General features: G+C 36.3%; 1 protein-coding gene across 1 annotated transcript in view; it reads right to left on the bottom strand.

The window, feature by feature from the left end:
- Nucleotides 1–380: 380 nt before the first annotated feature.
- Nucleotides 381–23336, bottom strand: part of GUCY1B1 (guanylate cyclase 1 soluble subunit beta 1) — a 45181-nt gene continuing 22225 nt past the window's right edge. The window contains exons 4-13 of the mRNA XM_069855744.1: nucleotides 21739–21936; nucleotides 12984–13214; nucleotides 11451–11567; nucleotides 10491–10624; nucleotides 9512–9709; nucleotides 7468–7705; nucleotides 6507–6647; nucleotides 5245–5399; nucleotides 4826–4952; nucleotides 381–1683 (exon numbers count right to left, since the gene is read on the bottom strand). Coding sequence (XP_069711845.1) covers nucleotides 1660–1683; nucleotides 4826–4952; nucleotides 5245–5399; nucleotides 6507–6647; nucleotides 7468–7705; nucleotides 9512–9709; nucleotides 10491–10624; nucleotides 11451–11567; nucleotides 12984–13214; nucleotides 21739–21936 — 1563 coding nt within the window. The 3' untranslated portion in view covers nucleotides 381–1659. The remainder of the gene's footprint in view (nucleotides 1684–4825; nucleotides 4953–5244; nucleotides 5400–6506; nucleotides 6648–7467; nucleotides 7706–9511; nucleotides 9710–10490; nucleotides 10625–11450; nucleotides 11568–12983; nucleotides 13215–21738; nucleotides 21937–23336) is intronic.

Here is a 23336-nt window from a genome sequence, read left to right as displayed (position 1 = left end):
CTTTACAAATCAAGTTTTGATAGAATTCCACATGGGGAAGGTCAATGAAAAGATCAGCATCTAAAAACATGGGCAAAATTACAAAATGCCTTCATTGGTTCTGGAAGTCTTTATAATGTAACTTCTAAAGATTGACAGTATGCACTTAATAAGCTTGCCTCAAGATTTACTGAAGACAGTGAGAGTCTTTCTGCTGTTTTCCAAGCCCTGTATTAGGAAAAAAAAAGCGATATTATCCAAGAAACACTAGCAACAAACCACTCAGCTTTGCATTATGGAAGCCAATCACAATGCCAACTTTAAGACAGCTGCAGAGTCCCCCGCATGGCCGCAATGAAATACAGCTTTCATCAAAAAGAAAATCCAGAAATGTCTGTAAGTCAATGGAAAAAATAATTTATTGCAATTTCTTTTGCACATTAACGTGAAACATTTATACATATATAGTCTGTGCTGATAAGGTATACTAGATATAGACAATTTTTATACACAAATAATTGCACTATCCTATTTTATAATGCAAATATTCAGAAATTATTAGTCAGGTAAGAACAGATATTATTCACATAAAGATGCACTGTATGTTGAAGTTATGAAAGGTCTATGCATCTGAAACTTTGTCCACTTTTACTGACTGTATCAGCTGATAAAAGACATAATGTTCCCTTACAAATTTTACATCCCTTAATTCTGCCACAATGCCTAGAATATTATCAGGTCCACCCCAAGGCATAAAAAAAGATTACTTCTGAAAATCAGCAAGACCAAACGAAAATGCAACCATGACAACTATGTCCCAGCAGCTCATCTGTCCATTCTGGGGGCTCCATCAGAAAAGAATCAAAGCACTGTGTGTGGTCTAAAACTGTCCAGCAATCTATTATTGACATGACAATTTAACTTAGTTAATATAAGTCAATGAGAAGTACATTGCAAGTGAACAGCATTTCAGTAGAAATAGATTGGCACATGCTTCAAATGGCAGCATCAGATAAACAACTGCTCCCTTTCTAATACAGAAAATGTTTACACACCATTTACAAAGGGAAAGTGCAGGATGATATCAAAAGACAAACCTTTTCCTAACCAGGAATTTACAGTGCATCACGTGTTATTCACAAATTGAATGGGAAGCATGGTAATAGCAGAACAAAATCTGATAAACAACATTTATATAATAATTTTCATGATGCTGCTTTAGGTATTCTTTTTTTCATTGTTCTGCCTACCAACTGAAATATGTAACTTTCCAGAAACGTCACTGATCCACAAAACCACTATGCTTCAGAGATGAAGATGTAAAATATCAGACTGAAGTTGTTAGTTGTGGCATGCATACTAAAAGAAATCATTCAATATTATCTGGTGGTAGGAAGGGCAACATTGAAAGACGTGCAAAAATGCATACCAAAAAAAGGAAAGCTTGAAATACATGCTCATAGCAGCGCTGTAGCAATACCATACATTAAGAAAAAAAGATAGCAAGCAAGTCTGGAGAAAAATGATGAGTGTGATGTCAGCAGTAGGGTAACAATGGTGCTGCACACGGCAATGGGAGATATGACATGAAATAACATCCAACACTTGACCTTACTGCCTGGCACCCTAATTGGAGACAGTATTGCACCCTATCCAACGTCCTCTTCCTCTTCCCTCAGCTCAGAAAGCATCTTGCTTTGTTTCCTTGAGTGCATGCAAGTAGAATTTGAGAAGTAAGGGATTTTCTTAGAAGCAACAACATGGTGAGTCAATGCAGTGACAAAATACATCTTTTTCAACTTGCAACCAACATCAGGAAATAATACAGAAATGAAACACAACATAGGTAATGCACATATTTCTTTCCTAAGTGTTGTAGGTAGGAACACAAAAATTCCAACGTTCTGTAATGAACTACAAGTTCTGACTGAGATATTTTAACTTGTTCCCATCAGTAATGTGAGGACAGGACAGAAAAGAAATATATGTGAAAGTTTGGAATGACAGAAATTGCAGTCAGACATCTGAGGCTCTCTGCAAGCTTTATCATTTACAACAAATCAGCTTCTCAAGAGAGAAGCTTCAGCTGAACCTCTATTAAAATAATAATTATAGTAATAATCTTACAACATGCAAACAAGCAGATGCAAATTGAGTTATCGGTCACAGTTGATTTTGTTCTATGCATATTTCTGATGCAATTCTAATTTTGCTATAATGGTATAATGGAAGAGATATCCTAAATGGAAAAAAAAAGTAGAAAAGCAGCACTCCAAACCAACACTGATTCTTGTAAATCAGGTCTTTCTCAGAACTAAGTACCACTCATGGGGACTGACATTAGAGATGGCAACTTAAGAACCAAGTTTGAGGTATGCTGAGCTGCTCCAACCCTGTCATTTTGTACAGGGCTAGCAGAGAGACAACATATTTTAAGCCTTGGTTTCACATCTCTATGCCAACTGTATTTCGTCCTCTTTCCTCACCATATATTAATTACTGGGCTTCAGGGTAAAATATGCTAATAGATTTGCATAATAATTTTCTTCTAAGGGATATAATGAAAAGGAGAATATATTGCTAATGTGAATCTACTATAGATTTAAAGATATTAGAGGTACAAAACCTCATGGTAAAATACATTAGGACGTGCATATCTTTGAAAAGTCAGAGAGAATAAGACTGAAAAGAAAAACAAGTCTGCACCCTTGCCTAAAGCAAAGCGATTACTCTAAGGTAATAAAATATAAAAAGCTGGGTATCTCATTTCTGCTTTAGGACGCCAAATATTGTGTACAGCCTTTAAAGTGCCAGAAATAACATGAAGAGTAACTTCACAAGCCAAAGAGAAATTGCAAACAGTTCAAAAAGTTTTGCAGGAGTAAAACTCAGTGCACCTTCTTGTGCATGGACAAATGAAATTGTGCAGGGAGTGAAAAAAAATGAAAAGATTAGAGGATTATTTTCTTTCACTTTTCAAAATCATCTCTGACAAAATGATTATCAGTTCTAGTCACCACATGAATATATCTTTCTAGTCTCCTGCTCTCCCAAATGTACTTCAATTTAGAAAAGATGCCTGTGATGAAAGAAGTCCTTCTATCTAAAAGAATTACCTGTATATCTTAACTTCAGAATTAAAAACTAACAAAAAATTAGAGAGATGGCTTTTTGGTGTGCTTAAACTGTGAGTCTTAAGTGCTCCTGAAAATCAGGCTGACAGTATTTTTCTGTCAGGTTTATTCCTGCCCCATGTACCTCTCTACAAATTTCCAATTACTAGATAATACTATCAGCAAGTACCACTCAAGACTTCTGTGAGGACTGACAAAATCAACTATTGTACAAGATGTCTAAAAGGAAATAGCAATACTTAAGATTCTAAACTATTTGAACCCTATATTCATTTTAAACATGTGACACTGAAACAATGAAAATATCTACCTGACTCCACGCCCCTATGAAATTTTACATTTAAAATTAGAATGTGCCTTGCTACATATGATGCAACACAATTTATAATGCAGGAAAAAGTGTAAGGTGTTTAGTTAAAATATATTTTAAATACAAATATAGATTTGAAAGAATAGTAGCCATGTGAAATTATAATTGATCTTGATATAGAATAAATATAGAAAAGTATTATCAAAAGTGGCACCCAGAATATTATTGTAAGTAATACATACTAAAACTCAGACTTCAGCAGAGTTAAAGTATAGGCCCTCCCTTGAAGTTTAATACTGGGAGTTACTATTAAAATGTCAGTATTCATATACTTGGGTACCACTGGTAGTAAATCTGGAACAACTCTCCTAAAAAGCTCAAATAGAGTCTGCATTTAATTTTCAGAAGTGCATGAATATTCACAAAAGTAATTAATGTCTTATGACTTAAAAGAATTATTTCAGCCAAGGTAAATGATGACTTCCACTATCTTAGTCACGTGTATTTTTAAGATTAAATACATTAGCTTAAAACTCTCTTTGTATTACTTCAGGACAGAATTCAAGCTATATAAAATTTCTTTTACCCTTTTTTCTCCCTATTGGTATGTATGCACCCACTCAGCTATGGCAAATCAGCTGGCATACTGTAATCCAATTAAGTGCCTAAGTTTGTCGCACACTTACGAATCTAGATCTCATTGGCTTGACATTTTGGTTAATACATGCCCAGACTTCTAAAATTGAGTCATAAGCCTGAAGACCACTCAAGTGCTTGAAGAGCTTAACCCTACAACATTTTGAGAAGAGGATTTAGGCTCAGATGCCATTCAAAAGAAATAGTTTTCACTCTATATACTTCTAAAGCAAGACCTCTATCATGCAACAGCTTCTGAACAAGGAGATCCATCTGAGGTTAACAGGCTACCATATACGTCAGGTGTGAACCTTCCTGCAAGTAGTTGCTGGACTGCTTAAATATTTGAAGGCACATTTATTCACTCACCATGAGAAAGCAAGTACTGAATTTTTGAAGTGCTGATAACCAGACATGCCAACTAAACAGAAATGGACATAATATTGCAAAATCTTCTCTTACAGTGGAGAAATTCGTAAGAAGAGGGAGATATAAATATTTAAGCACTTGGCATTTGCTCAAGGACTTTTTTAAATACAAAAGTATTCTTTCAGGGACTGCATAAACTGTGTAGACAAATAATCAAGAACTTTAATGTGCTGTCAAGATAATAAATGCATTAATGAAATAGTGTTGTACAAAACCCTTCGTTTTTTCTAGGGAATATTTACTTTTGCAAATGCAAATGGGTCTCAGTGGCTTAGATGAAATTTTTCATGTTTATGCCTTGTTGAAAAAAAAAAAATTACACTCTGGTTAGTCATACCTCTGTCTCTGTACTCTTTCTGGACAAAAACCAAACCTGCATTGGTTCTTTTTTACCCTTCATTGAAACTGGACCCCTGTACTCCAGGTGGAACTGAGGATCTGAATTTTCTGGTGTCATAAGGCACCTGGAATTGAAAGAGAAAACATTTAACTGTATGTAATGCATGCACACCACACATTGCATAAAATATTAAACATGCTACAGATATACGAGCTAATTAACAAAAGAGTCATCCAGATAATTTTATTATATTTGCATACCAATAATGGTATATCACAATGCAATCCACCACAGAACTCACGTACTTAAAAATAATGTGTTGTGGGAGTCTTGTCACTTTCAACTCCAAAGACAGTTTGGTGTTATGCTAATAAAGAGATTTCTCTTAAGATGTGAACATCAATAAAGATACTCACCTGTAAGTATATTCAGAGACATTGATCTTTCCCTTTTCTCCAGTAGTTTCTGTTCTGCTTGTTAGATTGACAGTATTTCCAAAGAGACAGTAACGTGGCATCCTTTGGCCTATGACACCTGTGACTACCTCACCCGTATGGATTCCTATTGTTATCTTTAGAGAGAAAACAAACAAACCTGAATATTCAAAATCAATGTAACTAATTCGATGCTTCTGACTAAACACAGGTATTACACCATATCTATCTACTGGAGTTTATTTTCATCAAGTGCCACACCTGCCTCTTCAAAGCCTTGCATTTTGTGGTTTGTGTCACCTTTCTTTATTGCAGTCACAGCTCTGCCTTCCACATGAAAGAACAATCTCCATATTTTTCCAGCATGCATGATGCCATGCTGCCAAGTACTGTGAAATTTAAAAAGTGGAAAGAGAGGCATCCACTGCAGCTTTGCGTTTAATGAGTGCTCAGAAGATGAAGAAATGGATGGCATAGGTCAAGAAAAAGAGATGTTTCTCAGAGGAAACGTGGTATTTTGCATTTAAAAGCTCAAGAGATAGGCAGGGTTTTTGAGAAGTTTACTCTTACAGCACATAATGGTCATTTTAAAGCCCCAAATCAAACCTCACTTCTTTGTCCAGTGACAAGTACAGAGTTTTAAGCTAGGTGTTAGACCAATTACATTCATGGCATATGCATCACATTCATTACTTATCTTCCTCTCACAGACTGCTGATGAGGACAAGTCATTGCATCCTCTCTGGTTCCATATTAATGCCACAACATCTTCATAAAATTCCAGAACAAGTGAACTTTCACTAATATATATTGTTGTCATTACTTGTTGCCATAGCTGCCTATGGAACCAGTTTTCTTTTAATATTTTCTCATGCTGATATGATGCTCTGAAGCATGATCAAAAATATAATAGAGGGAATACTAACGTTCTGTTCATTGAGATGAATAAGATTCAATGAATTGTACTTGACATGCAATGGGAATTTAATTATTAGATTGAAATGATCAGAAAACAGACATTAACAATGCAGACTTAATTTAGTCCTTTAAAAGGTTAAGCACAATAATTAGATTTTAAGGTATGAGAACTGCACGTCATATCTACACGTGACTTCATATTATTTGTAGATATCAGACCCAAAATCTAACAATAACAAAGCCTGCATGAACTTGGAGTTACTTTTCAAAGCATTATCACCAAATCAAAGAATGGACTCTTCATTCAAGTCCAAATATTTACTAACCTGTACAGGCTCACCATCTACTTGAACTTGGCCTGCTATTTCCATCATATCCAATGCCAGGTGGCAGATAGATCGTGCATGATGAATGCAAGGTTCTGGCAGACCACTCACTGTCATATACTTGTCCCCAACTGTTTCCACCTATCAAGATACACACTTTTCAACTACTTCATTATCATGGGCTTTTAAGTACAAGAATGGATATAGTGTTTCCTACAAGTCTGCTTGTCCTTTCAAATACTTCCCCTACACTTTCATTCATATGCCCCTAATTCCCATCATCTCTCTTGTTATTGAAGAGAATTTATTGTATGTCAACAATGTAACCAATAAAAATGACACTGTGAATGTGTGAAGTGGAAGCTCTCTTTCGGGGTCTTCTGAATTTTTGTAGAAATGGAGCACTATGTTAGTTTTCATCCACACACTTGATTCATGGTACAGACATAAAACTGATTTATATTAAAAGCTAGGCATGCATTGTATAAATATAAGCACAGAATCATACACATGTATATATGGAATTTATATGTATCTCTCTCCCTATCTACCCACTACTAGCCACATCAGCCCCTACACCTAATTCCTAATGAAGGAATGAAATTCACATTGAATAACTAAATCATAAGTTATAATTTACAACCAGGAGATGCAAGTATATGACTGAAAAACTTAAAGCATGGGTTCAGCAAAACCACAGACTGCTTTTGTAAGTGTTCACACTTGCTAAACGTGGAAGTAGAATTATATATCCAATGGGCAGCTGTGTAGAAATCCTGCCCTTTATGTTCCTTAACACATTTAGAGTAAACAACGTACTCTTCTTAAGCTATGTAACAACAGGTAATACAGTTCAAAGACTGAGAGCATAACTATTTTTTTTAAAAAAAAGCTTGCAATTCAAAGGATGAAAAAGAGTGACATCATCGTATATTAAACACTTTGAGAATCTTCTGCTTACCTTATAAACAAATGGATTCCTTCGTGAATCAGTCAGAATATCAAATCTCGTGTAAAGATCATTTAAAAGATTAACAATCTTCATGGCTCCCTCTCCAGAGGCATGTTTACTACAAAAGGCATTGAATCCAACAATGCCACTGAAAAGAATGGTCACATTGTCATACCGCTTAGCTGGAACAGGACGCTTGTGTCTCAGCTCATTTGCCACTGATGGTGGTAGAACAGAATACAGTAATCTAAATATGTAAGAAAAGAAAGGTATAAGTGAAACAGAAAGAATGTAGAAAAAGGTCTTTACATCAGCACTCTTCAAATATTAACTTAGAACATCCCATAGGGTTTATAATGTACTCGCATCATCAAAGAGCAAGATATTTACTGAAGAATATGTTACTTGGGAAACAGGAACTGATCTACATCAGCATCTAAAGCCACGACAGATTACACATAGCACAATACGTCCAAATTACCACCAAAATGAGACATATTATATATTACTAATTCTCCTGATATGATCCGTTGATACTGTCTTGGATCATTTTTACTTATTGCTTAAACATTTTGGCCATATCCTCAGCTCATATAAACAGGTTTTGCAACTGATAACATAAACAGCTGCAAAAAAGGCCATGAAAAGATCAAACAGTTTTCCACCTTTGATCCATTAATGCATTAGTGCATCTCTTCTCTAGAGAACGCTGCTTACAAGGTTTATTGCTTTTTTTAATTAATAGTCTATATGACGTATTAAAACTTGTTCATGTTGCAAATAGCACAAACAAAATCCAAAACACACACAAAGAGCTTCACCCTACACTCAATTATTCCTTCAACATTATAGCTGCCATCTCAAGATGTATTTCTCTCCTTACATAGCTAAGTGGTCAAGCTGAAGACCTTTGACTCTTTCACAAATGTAAGCATCATTTTTTACACAGCCTTCTGCACAAACTCTCATTAGTTGCATCTTTGCAAGTTCACTACTGCACGAATTAAAATTAGTGAATACTTTGGGCACATGGTATAGTAACTTACGCTGTTTGTTGCAGCTGCTGCAAAGAAGGCTAGAATTCCTGAAGATAAAATGACTTTATAAAAAACTTCAACAGAAATGAGTAACAAAAATATTTATTTAGGCTTCTCTGATTCTTCTGTCTAACCCTTTCAAGTCTTTTTACAATAATTTCCGTTACTTTACTACAGAAAAAAAAAATCTGTCAATAAAATTCATACAAAACATAGCGTTAACCCACAAGAAACTCTATTATAGAGATGGGAATTGTGTTTAAAAAACAAGAGTCATCCATCAACCTCAAACCCCTTGTCATACAAACTTTTGTTTGTCAGTAGTCCTTCAGCTGAGCTGCTACAGAGTAATACTGCAAATTTTATTTTGCAGTTACCCGCAGAAATGCATTTGGGGCCCGATGCATTTATTATTGTAATGTACTCATATCTAGATAGTAATATTATCTAGATAGCCCCAAATCCATTTCCAAGGGAAACTATAAAATCAAATGCACAGCATTAGCCTGTTGCAAAACGTCACTTTTATATAAACTATTCTTGGGGTTTATGAGATATGTTTTTCTGTTCTATTAGCCTGTGAGCATGGCTGTCAAGAAAGACAAAGTGGTCTACAGGTGGCTTACAGACCTCTGTCAAATAGTAGCATTTGCACATTCATCAAATTCATCTTAGCTACAAGGACTGCATGTAAGAAAGTTTGCAAAACTACCGATTTAGGTAATTCACAAAGCAAAAAGGTTGTCAATTTACTTCTCACAACTTTGCTTATCAGGGAGGGAGTCATCAAAACACCTGTGCATGTAACAGCCTAGACTGCATACGACATTTGACAATCTAAATAAAGAAATGTTCTATGAAGTGTTAAAGTAAAATGTTCTTTCTTGGCTCCAAAATTATCAGCCCTGGAATATCTTTTATATTCCTTCCAAGATTCTGTTATTTTTTGAAGAAGATAGCTATAAATAGTATATTGCTGTGACTGTTTCAGCTCAAAAACAGGATTTGGTTCTTACGTGTCTGTCTTTTTCTTTTCATCTTCCAGTGCACGTAGCGTGTGCTGCAGTCTGTCAGTGAGGATCTCAAGCTCTTGAGTCAGTTTATATTCCTCTCTGAATTGTTCTCCCAAAAGAACCAGATCACGGGTAGCATCATGCAATGGAATATCACTCAAATATAAACCCCTTCTGGTTAAATCATCCAAGTTCATCACACTGCAATGTGGAGAAATAAATAATATGGGTACAATTAAAACTTGCCAAAGGAGAATTTAAAACTCAAATGAACAGCAGCAGCTGTGGAATAACAAAAGAAAGATTATGCTCCTGAAGTTCCGATGAGCTGTACAACATACCCCTTCTATAAAATACCTTATTTGTGTTCATTCATGTTAACACTCAGCTTAGAGTTCTCATTGATGAGTTCTATGAACATATCAAATGTACATTCTTGAGCATACAAATAAATGTGAGATTACATTAAGTTATCCTCTTCCCTTGCTGTCTTCATCCACTCTCTCCCTTTTACACAGGAGATGAACATATCATAACTATGTCATCTGGTGTGTTAGCTCAACATGCCCTTAGCTAAAGAAACCCTCCATTCAATCCCCTATCCCAATCACTTCAGCATAAGCATCAATGCTTTATTACTGTAAAACTAATGCAATGAATATATGAATATATTGTGACATTTCTTAGCATTCTCACACTAAGAAACAAAGGACAATTCCTGCCAGAAATCATAGAATCACGATGAATTCCCTCTTGTACAAATTGGGCCAGAGCATCCCAATGTTTACATTGAATTATTTAATATTCAGTCAAGTTCTGAAGTTTAAATGCTCCTCCCTCTTTTAGTATAAACACATCAAAATCAATGAAATCAATACCTGCATCAATTAATCTCTGTAGTTCTTTCGTAAGCAGTTCTTTCTTAGTATTAGTAATTGTAAAATGAAAATCAATATTATAGAACTCTTAAGATTTAAAGTACCTTGGTGAACAAAGAAAGAGAATGCTGTCTGCTTCAGGCAAGTAGATCATTTGCCCTTTCAGGCGTAAGCAGCTGATTTCTGTGCCAGTCAGTTCATCCTCACACTCCAGCTTTTCCACATCCAACAGCCCCTCCTAGTGATGAGAAGTCACAATTATATAAGGACAATGGCACATGTGTTACACATCAGGCCACATATGTAAGTGCCTTCACTATGAAGACAGTCAGAACGTTTGAAATAAATTTACAGCCCATATTAAAACCCAGTTAATTTCTCACTTGAACACCATACACTACCTTTATTTTCATACTGTGATTTGCTACTTCAAAGATACAAAGCATGGTTTCTTTGCCTTCATGTTCATAAGTTCTTGTTTTCTTCTATATGATTTCTTAACAATAGTCCAACAAAAGTATTGCCTATTTTATGGAGTTCTATCTGTGCTTGGCAGCATTCCTAAAAAATCTTGTTGGTTTCTCTCGGGTGCAGTTTCAATAAATAAAAGAAGCTCCTTGACGTAATAGGTACTACTCTACATGCTGCATTCATTCATCATCTGCCTTCTCTCCTGCTCTCTCTTGAGAAAAGGACACAGAACAGTGTATGAATGTATGTGCCCAAGCAAGAATACATTTCATCTTTGTTTGCCACATTGTTATGAAGCAAAAGTAAATGTAATTGCCTCTTCTATATTTACCTGGGTATAATGACATATAATGGGTTGGATCCTTACAAAGAAAGTATCAGACATGAAGTATACGTACTTCACCAGTCCTATAAAGCATCCTACTTTAACAGCTGCACGTGAATTCATACCGGTGACTTTTTCTTGGCTCAAGACTCAAAAGGGACTGAGCCTACTACTGTGTCAGTAATTTTCTCTGACAACTTCAGAGCCTTCAGCACTTCTCTCCAAAGCATACTTACTTAAAGAAAAGAGGTGAATATTCTCTAGTTACCTTGGTCCTCAGTACAAAGACTGTATTGATATGTGAGAGGATCCCATGGAAACTAATATCAATATGAGGCCGGACCAAGGAGAAAACTGACAACAAACTGCAATTTCCTGGCTGCAGCTAGAATATATAAAAACAAACAAACAAACATATATACATACACAGAGTGATTATATCCAATTTGCTTAGATAACAATACAGAATGGAAGAGAATACATACACTTCTCCATTAAAACACAAGTTTTTTAAAATAAGGATTTTACAGCAGAAGTGTAGTGAATTCAAAGTGCAATTCTAGACTGTAAGATGACTTTGTAAAATTGTGTTAGACTATCATATTGACTATCTGTCAAACTGTTTCCACTCTAGAGTAAAAAAAGCTTTCCATTGTTTTCCTCCTAAGTGACCTCCTTCTCCCTTTTCAATAAGATATGCTCTCTAAAGCACCAACTCTGGTACTAAGTATTGCAATAGCCATCCTCGGTAGGCTGAACAGCCATAACTGTTCAGTGAATGCCCTTGAGAAAAATCTGGCAGAGCTACTTACACAGTTCTTTCAAACCTTCCTGCAAAATTCAGAGAGAAAACAAATTGCAGGGAAAAACAAATAACATAAAATTACACTTTAAAAGTATGTCAATGATTCAAAAATAGCACAGTTATGTGCTACGTTAGCCTACATAATTGTAAAGATCATTTGATCTTTTCATCATCTTACCTTTTGCTTCTCTCAAATTACTGCTTTTACCTGTTGTTTATTTTTAGAAACACTCTCAGCTCTTTCAGGTAAGAATTGAGGTATCCTATTCATATACAGAATACATAACGTTAAATGGACCTCTGAGTACTCTTTCACTGTAAATAACCAGAGGAAATTGCAGCAGCTGCAATCAGTTCAGAACACATTAAATACATCACAGTTTGGCTCATCTAAGTCAATACTGATGCTTTTGATACACGAGCCAAGAAAGTATACTACAATTTCTGTTATTCTGCTCTTCAGTTATAGTGCATCTGACAGCTCAAGTATTTGAAAATATTACTGTCAGTAATATATATAAATATATAAATATATAAATATACAAATACCTTGCCTCTGTACATGCTGCTACGCTGTACAGTAGTATGGGCAAGACCATTTCCTGAACCCCAAGCCAAGTCTCATTGACTGCCACACATCCACCTTAAAGAGTTCTGCCACTTTCATAGCAAATGTATTTTGGAGTGAGCAATGACAAAGAATCGGGTATCAAGCTAACACCTGCATTGTGAAGGAATCAGATTTTCTCTGCTCAAGCTTACTCTCTTACTGCACATGGGTATGATCATAAAGAACAGAGCTGTTGTAGAATCAAGGCTATTTTCACAGTCTTTTTTTCAAAGAAGAACACAATGTAGTAAATATTATACAGTTAAGCAGGAATACTTTTTAGACAAGAGAATTCTAAACCTATTTTATTCATCTTTAAAATAAATCTGTGAAGCATCCAGCATTACGAATCTCTTATGATTACCCATGCATGAAAACAGTCTAACCTGTGGAAGGACTCTGTATATAGCATTGCCACACTGCGTGACCACCAGATCTCTGTCAAAAATTATGTGGAATGGAAAGGCCTTGCAGAAAGTATAGGGACTGATACGAGACTCTTGGGTGCCATTTTCTTCAAATCTGTCAAGATCTTCATAGTAGTCCTCTTCTTTAGACTCTTTTTCCTCAATTAAAAACTGAATGTGGTCACATTCCTCATTTCTCTGTTGAATAACCTAGAAAAATAAAGGTAAAAATGAAAAGCTGAAAACTCTGCTACCCATTAATAATGGCAATGCTACCATGATGACAGGAATACATTAAGAGTTCAAAGATGAATTCAAGAATGATAATGCATCTTGAAAAATATTATATTCTAATAAGTATTTGTGATTTTAGAGAGTCTTTACAATTCCAGGTGAATAATCATACCTTTGCTTAGCCACAGTGCTCTCTGCACGAACAGTGTATTGAAGATCACTCAAATATGATTTATAAAGCCAGAGTGAAGTGCACATCCTGAAATTAGGGGTCCAGGCTCAGCTTATACTTGCTTTTACGAGTACATGCCAGAAAACAGGACTCTCCCCTCTCCTTGAATAAACATGATGCAAGCCCTGAATTACACAGACCACTTGAATCTTTATTTTGATGAAAGCTGTTTGCAAGGTCTATAACACAACAACAAACAGTGCTGACCAGAGGATGCGTATGCCACAGTCAGCCAGACAAAAAGTGGATGGAACAAATATTTGAATACACAGTACTTACACATCCAAGCAGTGATGACTGCAAGATCAGGACCAGTACATAAAATTAAAAGCAATTACGACCTTCTCCAAGCTGTATTCCATATTAAATATAATCACAGCAAAACCAAAGTCACGTAACATAAGTTGACTCTCAAGTGTCTTGAATACAGCATTTCACACTTTACTAATTTACTCAAAGTTAGTAAAAAGTATGAAATTACTAAGGATGATTTTGTTTGCAGTGAGAATCATGTATTCTAGTATAATCAAAGCTAATAAGTAATAGAATAACACAATTTGCCTTGAGAGGCCGAATTCACCTCTTCTCAAGCCTAATTAGATTTAATGACTGGAACAGAACAACTCTATTTACACAGTATTGTTTAGTGGCAACTTTCAGGAACATGTTGCACCTGATTCTCCTTTCATGTAGAGTCTGATCCTAAAGCCACTGAAGCAAAAAAAAGACTTCTTAAAATCTCTAATGCATCCCAATTCTGCCATTTACGCATAGTCTAGCCACAGAAATAAAAAAGTTACAATATCAAAACAGAATGGACATGCAAAAACACTGCACTTGATCCCCAAGATGTTTACTTTATTAAATATTTCTCCTCCACAGCTGTCAGCCATGCTAGTGTATTGGTTAGGGAATGCCGATTCCTTTATTTGTTCCTATACACATGGAGGACTGTAAAACATCAAAGCCATATTTATTGCTAAATGATTCTTAAGTTAAGAAGGTAGTGTTTCTTGATCTCCTATTTGACTATCCATTTAAAGGAAAGTTAGGCTTTACTAGAGGACAGTTCAGAGCAGGAGCCTGATTTAGGTGCTCTGTACTATGTGCCGCACTAGCTTTCCCTTTCTATGGCATACATAAGTATGTTAGAGAAAGACCAACCTACTTAATCTACCAGCTAATGTAGGTACCTAAAGCTGGACGAACAAACAAGTTCAAATGTTAATGGCAACAAAACCTAACTTCCTCAAGAAACTGTGTTGGTAATCCATATGGCAGTGTGTGGCAAAAAGAAGGGGGAAATTATGAGCTAACCTAAGGTAAACCTCAGAAAGAATATGCGGTGAGGAAAACAGGTTATGTGGGTTTGTCTAGAAAAATGGAACACAGTGTAGATGGAGACCTAGTTTTCTGAATTCAAGGTTTAAAGGTTCTCCGTGTCTTCCTATTCTTTTAAGTCATTATCCCTGAGACTGTGAGAGACTATTACAGAATGCAGTTACAGTCTTAGTTCTTACTTTCTAACATTCATACACACTCCCACAGGTTTTATTTTATTATTACTGCATCCAGAAATAGCTGAGATTATACACAGTAACAACTGTGTAGAATTATCACTAGAACTGATCTATGCTTCAACATAATTTTCAGTCTTGGATCTTACTTCAAAGAGATGCTCTTGCCACAGCTGGAAAAAAATGCATACTTTGGATGAAAAGCTTCTTCACTTGGCAAAGTCTTAAAATTCAGTTTTAAAGATCTAATAATTTCATAGGAACTGTTCATATTAACAGCATATCACTTTCCAGATATATTAACATTATCACCTAGTGACCATTTTAGTTACTGCATATTAGTATTCTTTTACCAACCTGCACCTATACTTACAGTTTTTTACCTGCTAATATGCAGCACCTAATGGACTTTCAATAAATTCACATTCTTTTCCATTTATTAGAAATGAAATATGCATCAATAAATAAAACTGAAGTGTTGGTTGTAAAACAACACCAATAAAAATTCAACTGCTATATGTTTCATGACATCTAGCTAAGTTTGAGACATGATCCTCCACAGACCCTACAAGCTTACACAGTGATAAGTCGCTTATCACACACAATGTGCTGTTTTCCTGGCTTTTATAGAATACAACTGTGTCAGTAAAAGAGCAAAGCTGCAAATTTCTCAGGCATCTTCAACCATCTTCATCTTCAATAGTTCATTTGCAGCACTATTTTTGACCAGACTCCATGGCAGCTAGAAATGCTCGCTGTTCTAGTGCATCGTGTTAGTGCAGCAAATGAACAACAGGTCAAACACATGGAAGTGTGCCAGATCTACAAGACAGCCATAGCTGTGGACATGGCTGTTTTACTGAATTTGATTCTGGTCATCTATGGACAGACCCTTATTAACAGAAGCTACAACCACACTCTTTCCAAGGCTAAGAAAGCTACTGATTCATCCTTAAATATCCTTTCCATTGGATATGTAATTTCATGATGTCTTTTCTGCTCACATAATTTATGCACTAACTAATCTTCCTATCTCGTGATTTCATCCACCTTATCAACAAATTTGAAATAAGCACTTGTGGCCATTAACCAAGGATGTTAGATTTTATTCCTTCAGCCTTGTACCTACAGATCCAATCTCAATGGCCAGATACTTATCTGGCATGAAGACCTGCCTTAGATACTATGCAAACTAGAATAGAACTTATCTATTATTTCATTCTGCAAGTGAAGTTCACAAGCCATGGAATTTTCATATCATTTAAATATTGTTGAAGAAGCCCCTGTTAGATGTTTGATAAATTAAGGTTCTGTGACAGAAGCAAAAAAGTCAGGAATCAAGTCTAATTCTTCCTCCCCCTACAGTCTTTGTTGGTGAAGTGGTATCAGTTCATGACCTTCAAGAGCTCAATCACCATAGTAACTGCATTTAAAAACCGAACGAGAAAAATCACTCTCCTAGTTGCAAAGAGAATATATAACATCTAACTGCTAACCTGCCTGTGCTTTCCAGAAGATGTATCTTCAGCATTTGTCCTTGCTTAGCCAAGTGAAAAGTCACAGCAATATTTCAAGGAAGGACAATTCAGAGAACAGTTATTTCAAAATTACTTCATGGTTTAATATATTTGGTGAGCTTCACAAAAGACATTAAATCAAGCAGTATTGCTGTGACATTAAACTTTCACTAATGTATTTCCAAGACAAGACTCAATTCTATAGATAGGAGCATGTCCCCAAGATACACTTGTATCTCATCACAGGGGAGGGACGGAAGGGATCTTTTTCCATCAGATTGTGAAGGTTAATATAAAGTCAGGGTTTTGCCATTTAAAGGTCAAGACCAGATGAAATTCTTATCTCTTCTGATCAAAACTGACTGTGCAATACTACTTGACAAACTTCACTTCATGATGATCCTGAGGCAATGTTCACTGTGGAAACGGTACCACCCATAGCTTTGCAAACTCAAAGTTAAAATTGCAGGTACATCTCCACCTAGCAGCTGGTTTCACTGCAGAGGCTCTCACTCCATCAAACCTCTGAGCCTGCAGCTACCAGTTTCCTGCTGCCCTTGTGTCAGAATTAGAGGTTGATTATGCTCCACAATTGACTTCTCTTCACACATAGTTAGCATTTTAATGTTTGGATCAGTACTGCTTGCCCTGCATAACAAGTATCTAAGCAGTTTTTAGGTCAACTCTCTAGCTGGTCAGTCTGGTTTTGTTTTTAATATGGCTATTAGTAATGAGACAGTCATAAACTACTATCCTGTCAAGGATTCCTGGCCTTTTCTCATTTGATATTGCCTACCATATTCACTGTCTAAAAGAAAGATTTTGATAGTCTGCTCTCAGATAATAACAGAACTGCAGAAACCTGTTTTCCCAACAGATTTTTGGGGCTTTGTAGGATTGTACAACATTCTTCCTTAACCTTTACCATTTGTAGCCTTGAGGAAATCCCTGTCCCGAGTTCACCTTCACATGTCACTCTCATTAATACACAAACAACCTCTGACACATGAAGTAAAAGGCGGCATAGCCAGAAGGCTGCTTACAGAGATCTCATGCTAAAGCTGATTACCAGCATCATGAAGACTTTTAGATATCAGACTGAGACTTGCAGAAATTAAATATTCTTAGCATGTTCTCAAAGGCAGCAACTATTCTTGGAGCAATACTTGCTGCAAAAAACATATAGTCTTAGCTCTATTTAGCTAAAAATGGGTTACCATGCCAGGGAAGATAAATTGGACTTCAACTGATTAAGCAATTAATGTCAACCTCGGCATTCCTGAACTATTCATCAGGAACTGTGAATCCACATTCAAAACAAACTGCCTTCCTTTCAGTACTAACAGAGTTTAACAGAGACAAACTGAGACTTTCTTTTTTTTTTTTTCCTGTGCCTTCAGCACACACATCCCCTAGGTGTTACAAAAAGGCACATTTACTGAAGGACACTATTCTGGAAAAAGAAAGCTCTAGTCTATATATGTATGTTCTGTGTGAAACTGCAGAAACATGATAAATTTAAACATTTTTTTCTATTCAGCTATTTCACCCAAAGAAACAATCTGGGACAAAACAAAAACAATACATTTTTCTCAATATTTACTTTTCCTCTTGTGATAATGAGATTCCTTGGGTTTCTCTGCCAGCTGAGGGAGGTGATCCTTCCTCTTTACTCAGCACTGGAAAGGCCACACCCGGAGTGTTATATCCAGCTGTGAGCTCCTCAGTACAAGAGAGGTATGGAACTACTGGAGAGAGTCCAGTGAAGGGCCACAAAGATGAGTAATGCACTGAAGCATGTCTCAGAAGAGGAAAGGCTGAGACAGCTGTCATTGATCATCCTGGAGAAAAGAAGGCTCAGGAGGATCTTATCCATGTGTGCACATACCTGAAGTAAAGGTACACAGAGGATGGAGCCATGCTTTTTTCAGTGGTGTTTGGTGCAAGGACAAGAGGCAATGGGAACAAACTGAAACACAAGAGGTTCTATCTGAGCATAAGCAAATATTTTTCTGCTGGCAGGGGGACTCAGCACTGACATCAGTTGTCCAAAGAATTCGCAGAGCCTCCTTCCCTAGAGACAGCTGAAAGCTGTCTGAACGTGGTCCTGAGCAACTGGCTCTCAGTGGTTCTGCTTAAGCAAGGGCGAGGTTGGATAAAAATGACTTCCTGAAGTTCCTTCCAATCTCTGTCATTCTGTGCCTCCATGTAACCCATTAAACAAAATCTATCCACTTAATGACATAAGAACAGTATTACTGTTAACAATTAAGATCTGCCACCATTGTCACTGAAACTGGTAATACGTAAGACAAATTCAAGCAAATTTCATTAAAACACAGAATTAGAAGCATGCATTCTCTCAAGCAGATTTATCTAAGCTTTTTTCCTAAAGAACCAGAGAAGAAAAGTGGATAATAAAGTATTAAACATCAAATTGCAAATATCAACTTTACACTAATATAAAGAGAACTGCAGAATACTAAACCAGTCCTGTGTTGGATTATTATGTAAACACTTTGGATAAAAAGACTTGAAAGGACAATTCCAGAATATCAGCTTTGTTCTTGTAAATTGGGAGGCAACTCCCATAATAACATCAGAAATGTAGGGCTAGGCATTGAGGCTCTTATCAGTTCCAAAAAAGACTCTTCCTTAAGCAAAATTCTAACTAAAGCATCAGCCAAAAATTTTACAGAAGAGGCATTGATTAGTCCACAAAAACTGAGGGGGTGAAAAGCAACTCCATTATTTTTCTGTGCTGTACTATTTCAAACAATGTAACAGTCTGGAATACAAAAGCATTAATTTACTAAACCAGGAGCACGTGATCAAGATGAAAGGAGTCAGTCAATTTTTCTTCTCCTGCTCTCACTTTTGTGAAGAGTATAAAAGTAACACATTACCACAGTAGCGGACTTACTCTGTTATAAAATCCTCACTCTGTACCATTTATGATTAATAACTGACCTGTGGAGTAATGGAGGAAGACTTTCATCGTCTGTGTGGATAAGCTGCAAATTTTGGCACTCTCACCTTACAGAAACAAATAGCTGATTATTGTCTGCTTATATGCCACTGAAGTTTGTGAGCACCTGTGCAGTAAAGCACTATTTAATGTCATTAAAGGTGTCAAAAGCTAGGCTTCATAAACCAGCAGAGACAAGAAAAAGTTCAGGGTTGAGAGCACATGACTTTCTAATAGGGGCCTTGAAAAAAAAAACACAGGATAACAGACAAAATGAAATACTGACAATAAGCACTTTCTCCACTTTAGAGGTGATACCTACCTAACTACCTACATATGTTGCACCTATGTGCTTTTGGCTCTGACGATCTGGAAGAATAGTTTGGATTTAAATTAAACTTTGTACTCACTCACAATAGGTTTGACCAATACTATTGAATTACTATTTAATTGCAGTACAACAATGAAATTTCCAGAAAAGCCTAACAAAGTCAAATGAAAATGAGAAGTAACTTTACAATCAATATTTAAGCCTTTTTGGAACATATTATTTGTGAGAAATTCTACATGGTTTTCATTACTGTCCAATAAAATATTCTCAGCAAAGGAATACTCAGGCTGAGGAGATAATTTGTCAAGTTTGTACTGGTTGCTGATTTCCACAATCCAGATTTCTCCTCTGTCCCACTGATGAGTTTTGTCTTTGCATGACTCCTCGACTATGCTGGCAGAACTCAGAGTCTCTGACAGACAGAACACCAAATCACATAAAGGAACAGATGTGGGTAAAAATAACCCAGAAAAAAAACCCAAACCCAACTTGTTATCTTGAACACAGTTCATTTCCTCAGTATAGTTTATTGCATAGCTTCACAATAGCTGGAGAAACACAGCTGAAGAAGCTGTCCTAGGACGAGCTTAGGCAGTAAGAGAAGGGGGACTGCATAAGCTGCCTGTGCTACCAAAAGAAAAGCTTGTCAAGCAACAGCTTTAGCACTCTTGCAGCCAACTTTCCAACATGGTTCTCCTTGTCTGTCTCAACGGTTTGAATAAACAGGGATCTAAGAAAAGGATTGTTTTGATTCCATTGCATCCTTCCGTATCTGATTACTAACACCTGCTACAGAAGTCTGAACTATGAATTTCTACAAAGTAGAATCTAAACAAGGACATCAAATGTATCACCTTCACTATACAGAACTAGCCATTCACTATAAGCCTGAGCTTGCTCATAACAAGAAACTAAAAGCCAAATACTCTGATATAAGCAGTACAAATATGTTTGTAATTGAGTTCCTTGTAAATCTTCTATACGAACAAGACCACGTTTTTGTGATACAGTCATGAAACTGGAACTGATTTTTTAAGCAATTATACGACGAAACTCTGCTATGTAACATGACTAGGGAATAGTTAAAAAAAAAAGAATGCTTGCTGTATCTGCTTAGATTCTTTTCTACTTGATGAAGAGTAATTTATATCAGTTGCCATATTACTAACACCAAAAAGCTTTTATTTGCTGTTTTTTCCAGATATATCTGCACCTTGGACCAAGCTGATTTTATACCACTACATATTCAAGGCGTGATGAATTAAATCTTTTGGTTCCTCTGTATAGACACAAAGTGGAAGCCTCTTTCTCATTTCACAAGTGACTTGGCACACTTGACATTATGCAAACTCTGTGACTGATGAACATTTTTCCACTTCTGTGGCTGCAGGTGTGTATCCTACCACATTGCCACACAATGGTAGTGTAAGACCCATGAACACATCTTTATTCTGGGATCTGGCATGCAGGCTGGGAGGAAAATACTCTGCTCACCAGCCAGGCCTCATCAAGGCACATCAGCATCACAGTCTGCACATAGATGAAGAATCTGGGACACAAAGACAGAAAGTCCATGTTCTCACATAACACAGTAAACAGTAAGAAATATATGCCAAATATAAAATGAAGCATAAAAAAGCATCTGAAGTAACCCAGTATCTAACTTCTGTACATGTAAACTCTGTGTTAAAATAAGGCAGATTTGTTCCAGATTGATTCTGTTTGCAAATTAGTGCTGGCCTTGTTTGCACATGGCTAACATGTCCTTAAAGCACAAGAAATGATGATGGCTCTTCCTGAGTCAGTACTGATGCCCCTGCTTCACAGAGGACAGTAACAATGAAAATAATTGTTTTGTCATCACTTCAATTTTTATTTTCTTGATTTTGTCCTAATGACATAAACTTTCAATGTATACATCTCTTCAGGTATTACCTTCATATCTATTTCTGTACCGTGGATCTGTTGAGCTACTGTTTTGATGATTCCAATGACAATATCCTGGAGACCCTCTCTTTCAGAATAGTAATGCAGAATGAGACCCTTCCCCTTCTCAGCATCAGTGCATCTAAAGGAAGGGGCTCGCATACCCGGGTAAATAGTAGCAAGGTGGTCATGCAAAGCATCCAGGTTCTGAAAGAAGAAATTCAAAACATGATTATAAGCCATTCACTTATTAGTTCTGAAGAAAGTAAATACATATTCTGTTTAATCTGAACATCCCTTTTCTCCTACTGCTCACACTCCCTGTGCATTTATCTTATTATCTGTGGAACTGTCATTATAGCAGGTTTTTCAGGTAGCTTGCGATGCTCTTTCCATCTACTGTGGCAATATTTGGACAATGAACAGCATGAAAATTAGCACTATTAAAAACTACTCCAGATAGTAAGAATTCATGCTTCGCTGTGCTCTATTTTGAAACACTACAATGATTAAGAACCTTGTATATTCTTCTTAATCCTGTACCTCACCCATTTTCATCCCTTCCAAATTCTACTCCCTATAATCTCCTCTTCAGATATGAATTTAGGAGTCAGATACAAGTATGCATGTCTGAATAAACACAAATCTTTTCCCATATTCTCAATGAAACAGGCTACTTCTGACAGCTTAACAGTCAATCCAGGGCCTGACAAAGCCTTTTTGAAGTAAAAATTTAAATAATTAAAGGATCAACCTCAAATACGTATTTGCTTGGAGAAAAACTGAAATCCATGGAATACACAGAACACATCACAGCTGCTGTAATAATGTTTCAGAACAGGTTATTCAAGAAAGGTAAGAGGTTGTCTGTTTTTCCAGCTGATATCCTCGACATCTTATGTGTTTAACTTTAAATTTTGACCACACAAATTTCTATCTGGAGAGGAAAATAAATGATAAATTGATAGGTATACCTAATAAGGACATTAAAGGGAACAATGAGATCAAAATCCCACTTAGAACACAAACCTACTTCTGACTTTGATTATGAAGCAATTATCATGGCTCCAGTTTGCTATTTACTGTATACTTAACAAAGGGCAACCGAGAGCAACCTTGCTGTGTAGTGTTCCAACCCACACAATTATTTATCTATGTTGTAAAATCCATATGACTCCTTTACATCTTAAGTCCAGAACATTACTTCATACTTTAATGTTGTTCTCCCACCTCCTAGGTGACTGCTAGCACTAGGCTTAGCATATTGTTTTCTGATAGCACAGGGAGAAGTGAGGTGAAAATACCTTTGATGCGCTTTCATGAGCATCTGTCAATCATTTTTTATTTCCATTTTTATTTCCAAAAATTTATGGAAGCATACTGAACTTGATTTCATGTGAGCTGTGAAGTGCTCAAACAGCTGCCTAATCTCCTGGGAGGCCTTCAGAAGACATAAGACTCTTAGAAATTAATTTCATAGGATACACTCAGCCTGAAACTTCTTCCTTTAGTTTTTCAGTTAGTTTCAAATTCATATTTTTGTTGCTATATCAACATCTCCAAACTAAAATTAGAAGAGGCAACAATCTAGGAGTCAATTCTTTCCA

This window comes from Phaenicophaeus curvirostris, chromosome 4, assembly GCF_032191515.1.
Source record: "Phaenicophaeus curvirostris isolate KB17595 chromosome 4, BPBGC_Pcur_1.0, whole genome shotgun sequence".
Classification (NCBI taxonomy): Eukaryota; Metazoa; Chordata; class Aves; order Cuculiformes; family Cuculidae; genus Phaenicophaeus; species Phaenicophaeus curvirostris.
This window is presented reverse-complemented; position numbering and strand designations above follow the sequence as displayed.